The following is a 13143-nucleotide window of genomic DNA, read 5'->3' as shown; positions in this document are numbered from 1 at the left end:
AACTTTTAATGCATCTGGAAACTTTTGCTTACACATTTAAACACGCATTGGCAGGGAGTGACACAAAGACAACATTGGCTGTACACTTTCACTGTATGTTTAAATGAAATATTACTTTTGTGCAAAAATCCCCCTAAACTGACACCACATGACAAACAAAAATACATAAATGTGTTAATAGTCAAAATCACTTAACAGGCTACAAAGACAAGACATTACTAGATTTGTTTAGTTGAATGCAAGGGCCAAGAAGAATGTGCACAAAGGGGTAAAATGTAACACACTAGGAAAGGAGGCTACTGCCAGAGCACGTGAAATGTTTAGGATGATCTGAACTGAACTGAACTAAACTTGAGCTTTACTGCCAGCAACACAGTTGCCAGGGAGTATTTATTTATTTGTCCCCAGGGAGAAATGTGGCTTTTTACAGAAGCTCTGTAAATAAATACATAAACAGATAAGTAAATAAATAAAAATTCACACACACACACTATGGTCTGAACACACACTGAAATGACCATAAAGCAAGAAAATTCAAAAGAAAACAAAAAGTTTCGAATTGGCTGTCACAGTTCCAGTGAGGCATAATGCAGATGTATACAAACAAGTACACAGAACTAAACAAAACAATTCACAATTCATGACAGCATCACTACATTATACACAACAAACACGGATATAAAAATAATACTGTATAGTTAAAGTAGAACTCAACTCCCACCCAGTAATATATTAGTTAAGTCTTATATAAAATAAACATACATAATTAATGTAATTTTGATTTGATGGAGTTTAGGAATCAGGAAAAGACAATAATGAACCAGTGACGGCGTTTAACCAGAGTGGCTGCAGCGACAAACTGTTTCTCTGTGTGGTAGTTCTTACCTTTGAGTATAGGAAAGGATGTTAACAATGTGGAATCACTGTAATGAAACAGGAGAAGGACCGAGTCTGGTCAGTTTGAGCAAGTTGCTTACTTGAACTGAGAGAGCTAAATAAAGATTTAGAAAAATTCTACATAGGATGTGAAGTCTGAGTACAGGATCGGAAAATAGTGGAAAAACTCCAATAGGTGCACTGGTATGTCGCCTAGGATTGCTGGCAGTAGTCAGTCTTGGGTTGTTGGTCGAAGTGACTCACTGCTACTACTTAATATGCGGAGTTAGAAGTCTGGGTAAGTAAACTGAACATAAGAGATTTTCACATTTTTTTTTTAATTTAAATAAGTATAGGGAATTGTAATTTTTTTCAACAAAGTCTCAAGCCTGCAATGAAAATGAAATAAATGTTAAAAGCACATAGTAAGTGATATTGAGGGAATATTATTATGAAGTCAGGATTGGTACTGTATGCAAGCTGAAAATTTCACAAGTATTTTGTACGTGTATATATTTATGTGATCACAATGTTAAGTAAAGGCTTTTAGGAATATACTGCACGTTTACAAATATTGCAATTGTAGTATAATATTACGACTGGACAAATTGCATGTTTCTTTGAAAGAACAACACTCATAGAACATGGCATGCACCCGCCATTTTCTTTCCAAAATGAGATGTGCAGAAGCCGTACAGTATGGTAATGGTGATTCTTTGCATAGAGCTAAATCTGAAATAATAATTAATTGTCCAGAGTCATCTTTGTGCTGTCTCATAAATGTAAACAAGTAGTTTTAGTTAATTTTATAATGTTATTCTTAATGAAACACAAACATTTGTTAAAAATAGCTAATTTGTTATTGGGCTGTCCTTAAAGAATAAGCCTGGGCTAAGATCAAGCCATAGTTCTTAAGTCAACATTTTGTTTAAAGTTGTGGAATTATTCAACATTACTTTGCAAGCTGCACTTCATGTAAGGCTGTGGTTTCTGAAAATGGCACCCATTCATAAAACGACCACATTATAGTATGGTATCTTGGGTGATTGTCTTATTAATACATTGACTATTGTAATGGATAGCATGCATGGGCTTGCATCCCAGTCGGTATGGGTTCTTGACCCTTACCAGGCAAATTTAATGGAGAGAACTGGGGTGGGGAGATGATCACACAAGACTACATTCTCTCCAGACATGTTAGATGGCAGTATCTCTGGCTTTCGGTAAACATCCGGACACCTGCAGGGTATGCTGGGAACTGCAGTCCCATAGGGCAGCTGCGTTGGATTCCGTGGGTGCCTCCAGGGGGTGCTACAAGGCGTTACACTCCCTACTTAATGGGACTTCGACATTCTGGAAGTGTTTACGACTGACCATGTCCTGGTGCAGGAAGTACTCCTGGGTTGTAGGAAAATGGAGTCATTCTGCCTCACTCAGGTGAGATGGAGTTGGTAGTGGAGGATGGGCAAAGCTTACCTGGGAGAAGTGGAGGAGGAGAGAGGGAGGGAAAAAAAAAGGAAGAAGTCTTGTGCAACCTTTTCAGAAGGTATTGTGGTTGCACTAAACCTTTTATCTGAATCCAGAACTGTGTCTATGTGGTTGTGTCTGGGGTTTGGATTGCTGCAATGACCCCTATATGTAACACTAGCAAAATACCTGTGTTTTGCAGTGGAGAAGTAGTGTGTTAAATAAGTTATGAAAAAGAAAAGGAAACATTTTAAAAATAATGTAACATGATTGTCAATGTAATTGTTTTTTCACTGTTATGAGTGTTGCTGTCATCAAGGATTTGATTATCATTATTTCTTTCAATCAGGTTCGTATTTGGAGGACGTGTTGTGTTCAAGTTACATTCCGTATTTGTCAACCGTTGTAAAGATAACAGGTTTCATTTATCGAAGTGTTCACTACCCAAATTGCTACTCGTGAATCTAAGATGTTTAACAGGCATTCCTGGTATTAACTTGTGGATTTGCCTGCGAATATTTAGCGGCAGCGTCTCTATGAACTTGTGGAATTGCCTGCGAGTATTTAGCGACAGCATCTCTTTAAACTTGTGGATTTGCCTGCGAGTATTTAGCGACAGCGTCTATGAACTTGTTGATTTGCCTGCGAGTATTTAGCGACAGCGTGTCTACTAATTTGTGAATTTTTCTGCGACTATTTGGCGGCAGCGTCAAGAAGTTGTTTCCGTCTAGCTGCATCAGAAAATGTACCACGATGTCTGACACGCCTCCTTTTTTCTGTTTTCTCACAGCTTGGATTGCTGCTGTCATAATCGGTTTGAGTTTCATGGTTTGTTTCAATTACGTTAGTATTTGCAGGACTTGTGTTGAAGTGACATTCAGCATCTGTCAAGTGTTGTAAGCATAGAACCAGTTTCATCGATAACTTCGCACCCAGCTTTTGAGAGTTGAAACATTCATAAACATCAAAGTGTCCACTACTCAAATCGTCACCTGTGAATCTAAGATGTTTAAGAGGCATTGGCAGTTCTCCAAAGGTGTAAAATGTTTGGCGATTTCGGTAAACTTGAAACTGACAACCAAACAATTCAGCGGCAGCCACTAACTCACATGCAGAAGCATAGGTGAAGGGCTTAAGCATTTCACTCTTATAGTGCCCCTGTGTAGTATAATTATCTCTTGTACTGTCATCAGTCATTCAATACATAAGACACAATGTTCCTCCGGATATCAAGAGTGAGCCTGATATGGCCGTGCAATATGTAACACAGAGAAAGGAAAAGTAGGTGGCATCTCCGGGCATGGAAACCATTCGGTAAGTGACAGTTCTTTGATCGATGGTGATCACCTCGATAGACATGTTAATGGGGGTATTGTTGGAACGGTAAAAGAAATGGGTACCTGAACAATGTAATCTAAGTCTAAAATACCTACACAATAACTATAAACGTAATAAACAAACAATAAAACAGCGGAGAAGCTGGCGACCGAGCTGCAGGCTATGGACGTATATATGTACGTAAGTAGGATTCAGTTATGACCGTTACGCGTAGAATTTCGAAATGAAACCTGCTTAACACTTGTAAGTAACCTGTAAGGAATAAACCTTCCAAATTTCAGCCTTCTACCTACACGGGAAGTTGGAGAATTAGTGATGAGTGAGTCAGTGAGGGCTTTGCCTTTTATTAGTATAGATTATATTTAACACTACAATTACCAGAGCCTATGAAAAAATTTGTAGATCCGTCCCACCTTAAATTGCTTCGCACCTCTCCATCTGCGTCTTTTGTCCTGTAAATGTGTCGATAAGCAGCAAACAGTAAACAGGCTACTATCATATCCCCCACCCCGCACAGTTTTCTCAGCTCAAGTCTGTTTACCTGCATGTCAGTTGCTTAGAGTTGTATAGAGTGAGAAGTCAAGCAAAATGACACCTTTTATAAATACTATATTGTTATTTGGAACACATGCATTTCATGTGTGTTCCGTGTCTACAACGATCTATGTAAACACATCGTTAAAACATTCGATCTGGCTCTTATATACAAAGTACAGTGATGGCAACTTCCACCCGCAGCTATAGACTCTCCACTCTAGTGTTTAGATCTGGATGGTGCATGTGCCCAAAACATTAACATTTATATGAAACTTACATAAAAGCCAGATCGAATGTTATTTACTTATTTGCCTTTATTTATTTACTTATGTCCTTCAGCGTAAAGTCACAAGCAGAGTGCAGAGGGCATGCTCAAAAAATACTTGTAATGCCACGAAAAGTGCCTGCTGACACTTTAGTATGGCAAAAATGCATTCTTGCTCTGATGTAGAGGTGTCGTCATGATCTGAGTTCACCTCTGTTATAGCGCATCTTTATGTGAAAATAGCAGTGTCAAATGCTAGGGGGTGGGTGATATTGTGAATGCGACTGAGAGAATAAAACTGAATAAAAAAAAAACAAACAAAGCTAACCTTTACAAGTATCATAAATTACACCGGATGTTACAGACTGGAATCAAATGTATGTTTTTATTCTAAAAAAGTAAGAATAAGAGCAGCTCACTTTGAAAACAGACTTGTCTGGGATCGAACCTGTGAAGTTTTGATTACCAGTCAACAGTTGATACCGTTGCACCACCAAAGCGGTCGTAGCAAATGTGTGTCAATGTCACACCCTAACGCGGGTTCTTTTTCTGCAGTTATATTTCTGAATAGAAGCACACTTGTTCTGTTATGTTTGTACCTTTTGTGAAAGTGTTTCTTTGATATTTGGACTTCAGGCTTCACACATTATACACTTCATGTCTACATTTTGTCAATTATTACTAAAACATGAAAAACATTTCTGTTTTAACAATGTGTTTACATAGATCGTTGTAGACACGGAAGACACATGAAATGCATGTGTTCCAAATAACGATATAGTATTTATAAGAGGTGTCATTTTGCTTGACTTCTCACTCTATACAACTCTAAGCAACCGACACGCAGGTAAACAGATTTGAGCTGAGAAAACTGTGCAGGGTGGGGGGATGTGATAGCAGGCTGCTTGCTGTTTGCTGCTTATCGACACATTTCCAAGACAAAAGACGCAGATGGAGAGGTGCGAAGCGATTTAAGGTGGGACGGATCTATGAGTTTTTTGTAGGCTCTGGTAGTTCAAGTGTTGAGGAATAACATAACATTTAATAAAAATAATAGCACAATTTTGGCTTAAAAAAGAAAGAAACTGGGAAAACCGTTACAATTCGTCCAATCAGTTCAACTGCAGTAAAGCAAACATCAAACTTCACAAATCTGCATGTTACAAAATCCAACCTGTAGTTACCTATGGTAAAAAAGCATCAACCAGTGGCAGGCCTCCTGCTGTACTGAATGACAGGCATAGCTAAGAGACATCTTTATTTTTTCTCTTCCATCTCAAGTAACAGTGCTGCATTACAAAGCAGATTCTCCAGTTCACGTCATATTCTGTATGGATTTTGCATGTACTCCTTGTGCTCACCTTTCCTCTGGATAGTGTTGTTTCTTCTAAGTTTTTATTGATATGCTGTTTGGGTCTGGAATCATAAGCATGGCTGTTTTTTTCTTTACCAAATGAAACCGAATGCAGAAAATGGATGGATAGAGCTTTTCAAGTCATGAAATAAAGCTTCTAAATGCAAGTTCCTGCTTTAAAGTAATTTAACAGCACTTTTCAATCATTGAACTTGAATAGAAGCCTTTATTTCTAAATAGCGGATATAATTACTTTGTTGAGCTTTAGAGAGGAAGCATTTGATTTCTAAAAATTTTTATTTGTAAACCTGTAAAGTTGTTCTACTCTCAAGCCTCCCTTTAAGGTTTTCTAGCCTATAAACTTTGATGGTGCCGAAGTGCCCTTGTTCACCTTTGCAACAATTACTGCACCGAGACCCCATGACTCCTTTCTGAGTACAAAATGCCATCTTTAATGATGATGCATAGCTTATACCTTCTCTTTAGAGCTATGGGGGCTGGGTGGTTCATACACATGAGGCAGCTCTTCATGCCAATCTAATGTAATGCAATAATGTCTAACAGCGTGATTAAGTCTGTTCTGGCACTGTATAGAATTCATTTGGTAATCTGATAAAGAAGAGAGTAAGTCTCCCATAAGAGAAAAACAAAAGACCATATTGGCACTGTTAAAGTCTTCAGGAAAGTAAAATGCTACTAATATTTAATATGATTAGAAATGAGGTGAACACAGTGTGGCATCTGCCTCTGCAAGGAAATGAGGAAGAGCACCTCCTTCTTGATAAGAACAGTAATCTGTAAAATAATTTTGAAATGGTGTTATACCTTTGCAAAATGCAAAAAAGGGATGCAATGTGAAATGTTCATGTGTAGAACAGCAAAACAGTTACGTAAGTAGCCTCAGCAGATTTAACACATGTGAGTGGACAGCAAAAGTGACTGTACAGATGAGTATTTTTTGAACTCTTAATTCTCACTTAACTCACTCAGCAGCAATTCTATTACAAAAGACACATCTCATATCCCAAATATGATACTTTATATTCCGTACATTGTGTTTATCATGAGAACAACTTTTGCTTACACTGAGTAAAGATTTCTAAAATAACGCAACCTACACTTTCTAATTTCAACTAAGGAAACTTGTTTAAATGGCTATCAAAGGTTATTCAGAATTACTTGACCAGTACTATCAGGAAGCTGCAGCTGAGTAAGGTGTGTGTCACTTTTTGTAGAATATATAACGTGATGTAACAGACTGTCAAGACTATGTTATGGGCAAAAGAAAGCAGCAAAGCACTTTCATCAATTGCACAGAACTAAGTCTACCATGAAAAAACTGGATTCTTTTGTGAGGAATACAGAAACAAACACACAGAAGAAAAAAACAGAAAGTGTCTCTTAGAATGTAAAACGAGGGTATTCTTTATATAGAGTTACCTGGCTGAAAGTGATAGTATGGTTAGAGAAACAGGAAGTCATTTATTTTGAAAATAACTGGATAGCAGCGGTTCTGGAATTTGTGCACAAATTCTCAAAGATAAAAGGAAAATTTACGACAGAAAGACACAAAGCACATGCTTCAATCCTGTAATTAAATAAGGAAATGTTTAAAGATCTGAAGGACAGACGGGAGGTTTAGGTGCAGTAATTACAGGAGCAAGTTGCCAGCCAGATCTCTCCACCAAATCTGACTGACCCCTCCAGCTTCTTGATGCTGGTGACAAATGGAGATCTGATAAGGAGAGACGGGGAGGCTGATGGGTTGAAGAACAGGTCAATATCACTGTGTCATGGAAAGGTGTTTTGATGAACGTTATTAATATACTACTTACCAGGCATCATCATTCACTGGACTCTGGGCAATAGGTGCCATAAAATTCACTAACTTGCTGTGAACATGAAACCTGCACAGAGTAAAAAGGTTAAAGAAATAACTTCAGAGATTACAGTGCACTTTGAGCCACTCTTCCAAATGTCCCCTTCATAAAATAGCATCATTTATAATGTTACATCTGAAACAACAGAATATTTAGCAAAATAGAAATAGAATTATTTTTACCTTCTTGCCAAGTTCTTTTAGACTGTGTTGAATTTCTTAAATGCCTCAGTTAAGTGAGAAGCTGTTTTATATGACAGTTCAGAATATTGATAGCTAATAATTATAGGCTTTCCAGAGCAAAGCGGCAACAGCTGGGTTCTATTAATAAATTAACTTATGACATCGATTTGAACACTGATGGTATGTCTCTTTGAAATTATGGCAGCTCAATAAAGTGCTTTTGCTCAATGAAGAAAGTGAACAAGGAAACTAAACAGAAGTTTTGATGGAAAGCATTTTAGCATTTTTGAATTACTGTAACTCAAAACTCAAGATTTCCACTTTCAGTACATAAAATAACAAAATACAAGTGCTCAAAATAAAGGCAAAATAGAAATAACATTCATATAGAGAGTGAATGTAGAGTAGCTAAATAATTAATCTAACTTGCACATCTTTGGGATTTGAGAGGAAAACCAGAGTGCCTGAAGAAAACTCTACATAGATGTGGGGGGAATGTATACGAGGGGGGACCCAAAAAAAACAAAACAACGGAGTTTGTTTATAGAAATTTATGTATTTATTTTTACACTTTCAAAAGTACTGTCCATTTGATGTAGTACACTTATTGAGAGTTTTAGAACTCCTTGATTTTGATCCCTTTTAGGGCTTTTTATTTCACATCTTCCACATTGGGGTGAGATCAGGTGAATTCCAAGCGCTCAATCACCCTAATGTCAAAGAAGCAGATGATCACTGTTTTTACATTCGACTTCACTAGTCCTGTGTTTGTGGGTTGTGGGGAAGAGGCAGCTTTCCATTGGCTGGATTGCTGTTTCGTTTTGGGGTTGTAAACATAGCACCAAGATTTGTCTCTGGTTATGATTTTGGAAAAAAATCAGGGATGCCTCCAACTGCTCCTTCAATACACAGTATGTAACCAAGCGATCATCTCTTTGTTTAGACGTGAGCAAGCAAGGCACAAATTTTGCTGAGACTTCTTTTATGCCCAAATCTTCCGACAAAATAGGCAAACGCGCTGCAAGAGTCTTTGAAAAAAACTCAATGAAGCTGAACGCAACACTTCACAACAATGCCAGATGACACGCTGATGCAGAAGGGTTTCTAGAATATTCACCTAGTGGGTGAAGCACGTACTAATATGGGCCCAACCTCCAGAAGACAATTTCGTTTTCTTTTTTGTTCCCCCCACATAAATTACCTACAGGCCGTAAACTTGAAAATTTCTTATTTTTCTAAACAAAATAGCTTTTTACAAAAATACTATTTTGAAACATTCCTGTTTATTACGGTGCTGTGAAACAGCAATGTTGATTAGCATATGCAAGTAAGAATTTCACTGTGCTCTATCCATGTGACAGTATTGATCCTATATGGTGAAGTGATAGCTAGCCTATTTTGTATGTGTTTATTTGTAAGCTAGACAAAGCAAATGTAATATTAGATAGTGATTCAGGAGACATGTTTTACTTTATCAATGACAGCAGTGTTTTAATATTAACCCCCCAAAATATTAGTCTTTAAGATTGATTTAGGATGTGAAATTATTGGGAAAGATATTTGTATTTGAAACATGTATCAAGCCAGCTTGTCAAGGGCAATTATGCTTGTACATAAAAGGGCATAAAAGCCATTTCCCTCAGGAAGCCCATAAACTGCCTAAACAAAGCCAACAGGGGGATGAGTTGTACAAGAGCACTTTCATTGATAACTGGCCTAGGAAGGGAAAGGTAAATTTATTCTATTGGTCTTAAGTATTGCTATTTATGATTGATTTTGAATCCGAGTCCAGTCTGTACCACTACGCCCTATTGGTTTGTGTTTTGTGGTAAGAATGTTATAAAAATGGGCACCTTGCCTTTACCTCTCTCTCACACCATCTGGCCATGAAGAGAAGACCATGATAAAGACAACTCTATCTCAGCAGACATACTGAGACATACATGTGGCCTGTTTCAATACTTCATTCGAAGGCCATGTGGCAGCAAAGCAAGCTAGACTGAAGGTGCTGGAAGATGCACTGCTAGTTATCCTGTAATAGTATAGTTTACTAATATTGACATTATATTCTGCTTCCTTAATATTTCTGGGCATATTATCAATAATACATAATTAATTGTGTAACTTAACTCCTTCCTGTTTCTTTAATCACCACAAGACCCTACACAACATAACACCCTACAAGCTCTGTAATGTGTTGCATATTGATTGGGCATTCAAGCAGGAATTTCACAAACTTTGTACAAATACAAATACTGCTACTACTCCCACCACCAATACATGTCCTTGTCACATCCTTGACAAACAAATGAATGCTACCGAAAATATACCAAAGCGATTCCTATAATTATATTTGTCAGATTTTGGATAATATTACATACATTTGGATAATACTAGCTACATTACTGCAACTGCTGGTGGGAAAATTAACCACACACTCCGTAATGTACACTAGACATACTTACTTAAGGGATACAAGAAGACATATGCATGAAATTTAACTGAATTCAGTAAACAATTTCTTAAGTGAAATCAGGCTGAGTTTCATTTGGACATATAGGACACATCACTGGAACTTACCTGACTTTTCGTCCTTTGCTAGCTTTGGTATCTACCCTCTTCTTAATTTTGCTTCGTAACCTCTGAATAGCCAGCCATTGCCTGCAGCAACAAAGGAAAGAATTTGAAGATGTAAGAAGAACCAGTATAGTAAACGTAACTTATATATGAGCAGGGCCACAGTTCTTCTAATACTCATTTCCAAGATTGGAGTGGTTTCTCTTGTGACATTTCCCTGATGTTTATATTCTGTCTGCTATGGTCTTCAAATTGATGACCACAGCTGACAGCAAGTTTGCATCTATAACACAAAATACACAGTTTTTGATTTTTATGTTATGGCAGACAGATAAAAAAAAACCAAAAAAAAACCATAAAAACTAAACAGTGCTCTAAACAGATTCAATAATCCATTACTAATGCTGGAAAACAATATACATAAGCTGTGAGCACTATAGTCAAAGACAAGTTCCAAATAAAGCTACCTTGAATAACCTGTTCCAACCTTAGGACAGAAATTGCAGAAATATGAATTAGCACAAAGTGTTAGGCATGCAGAAGAGGCTAGTGAAAAGTGAGATTTTAACACCTTACCTGCCCATTGCCACCTGATCATTGGGATCAACAGCACTCGTTTTTCTTTCAATCAGCTCTCTTAAAAGCTGTTTTAAAAAACAAAAAATGAATGATGTTACAATCTGACAGGATGTCTAGCAGGAATCACAGGTCAATATCACTTGTGCTGGAGTAATTCCAATTTCCTATATTCACCACTTAAAATATATAAAGAAAAATCAGTACTTTATGGCTTTTCAAACACAACTATCAAAGTTACTATAGAATTGCTTTGCAGGATCTGTAATTTAAAGTTGATTGATATAGGTTTTTTTACTCGCAACTAGATTAGTATGAGAGAATGGCTATCCCATTGGCTAACTTGTGTGACCAAATAACCATCTACAAATGTTGCTTGTTATAACAGAGAACACTAAAGCCAGCATCAAATTACTCAACAATTTGTTGTGGGGCATGACAGACTTGCTGATGTGCAGCACAGACATGTTATGTGAATTACTCAGGCATAAAATGAGACTGAACCAACAACTTTGTGGTTTAAATTCTAATGCAGTTAGCCACCTCTCCATGTTCAAAAGCCTTATTTGTTAGGCATGTACCATATGTCTCCATCAGCCTAATGCCATACATAAGTGGACATAATTTCAAATTCACACTGTCCTGAAATATTTCTATTTTGCATCTTATTCGACATACAGCACTTTGTATCCTAAACATTTTTAAGAATCACTGAGACAGAAATAACAAAAATGTATTATTTGAATAACTATAGTCTTCTAAAGGCAGCTTTAGGATCAGGATTCTGGCCATGGAGTTAGGCTGTCTGCACGTAACTTTCCTCTCGATTTTTCATATACTCTGGCCTCGTTTGAGAGAGAAGCGAGACGTGAACTTCTTATCACTTGAACAGAGTGCGTAACTGCAACGCCGCGTTTATCTGACTGATCCCCACCATCTTTCTGGCAGCCAATCTATCAGTTTATCTCTCTCACTTCATCACCGTCACTCCTGTCAGATGGATGCAGCTCCCAATCTCCTGTTACACAGCTCTGTAACATTGTATCCTGCAAGCATAGACCTGCAAAGCCAAGTGCTGCAAGAAGGAAATATGTAACAGAAGCCATAGTCGCCAGTTTACTGTGCATTAAAAAAGCAAAATTGGCCATTATCACTCTAGTTTTAAGCTTAATTTAATTTTAATTTTTAAAAAAAAATATTTCTGGTTTAGCGTTTTAGTTTAAACATAGAATACTAGCAGACACCACTTTAGACACAATAGAGATTCTATTTTATTCACTTGAGTATTTTCACCCACAATGAGTCCTGAATGTGAATCAAAGCAGAATGGTATGCTTTATTTCTATGTATCTGTTTGATTTGGATCAAGAATTTTCTTAGGAAATCCTCTAAGCATTGCATAGCAAAATCTGGATTGCTAAACTATGAACCTTGAAGGCTAAAAAGCGTGCTCAGATTTTCAGTCTATTTTATAGTCATAATATCACACAATGGCACAGTGGTTAGCACAGTAGTCAAACAGATCTAGGAGACTGTGCCCAAACCCCTGTATGGCAACTGTCTGTTTATGGAGTTTAATGTTTACCCCCCTTGTTTACGTGGATATTTTTTCTTTAGGTACTCGAATTTTAATTCCGCAACCCACACATGTAGGGGTTTAACTGGTGACTCTAAACTGACCTGGTATTTGTGCATGTCGTAGTGTAAATCCATTTGAATTCTGATGGATTGTCTCCACTTTCCATCAATCCTTTAACCCTTGTATAGTTAAGGTGCGACTTGTGACATCATGTTTACAGCTCCTTTGATGTCAGATGATTATCGTGGACAGGTATGTCTCATTCATTTTACTTGCAGCAATTCCATACCAAAAATATACGAAAACAGCCTAAAATTTTTGTATTATGATCACTTTTGCACTGAAAACAAATACGGTTAATAGCAACCCCAAATGTGGTAAACTGTCAGTATTTTTACATGCACATTTTTAAGTGCTAGATTTGTAAACAGTACTTGAACAAAACATGTTTTTTTCAGGATTTGTTTCTATATGTACTGTATATGTTCATTACAGCTGTGTTTCCATCTTGT

General features: G+C 37.2%; 1 protein-coding gene across 1 annotated transcript in view; it reads right to left on the bottom strand.

The window, feature by feature from the left end:
- The window catches only part of aatf (apoptosis antagonizing transcription factor), a 148671-nt gene that overhangs the window by 9541 nt on the left and 125987 nt on the right, over positions 1-13143 (bottom strand). The window contains exons 9-11 of the mRNA XM_039756722.1: positions 11053-11120; positions 10480-10560; positions 7673-7744 (exon numbers count right to left, since the gene is read on the bottom strand). Of these exons, the coding sequence (XP_039612656.1) occupies positions 7673-7744; positions 10480-10560; positions 11053-11120 (221 nt within the window). The remainder of the gene's footprint in view (positions 1-7672; positions 7745-10479; positions 10561-11052; positions 11121-13143) is intronic.

The sequence above is a fragment of the Polypterus senegalus genome, chromosome 6 (genome assembly GCF_016835505.1).
Source record: "Polypterus senegalus isolate Bchr_013 chromosome 6, ASM1683550v1, whole genome shotgun sequence".
Lineage (NCBI taxonomy): Eukaryota > Metazoa > Chordata > Cladistia > Polypteriformes > Polypteridae > Polypterus > Polypterus senegalus.
The sequence above is the reverse complement of the archived record's forward strand: the minus strand, read 5'-3'. Positions and strand labels throughout refer to the sequence as shown.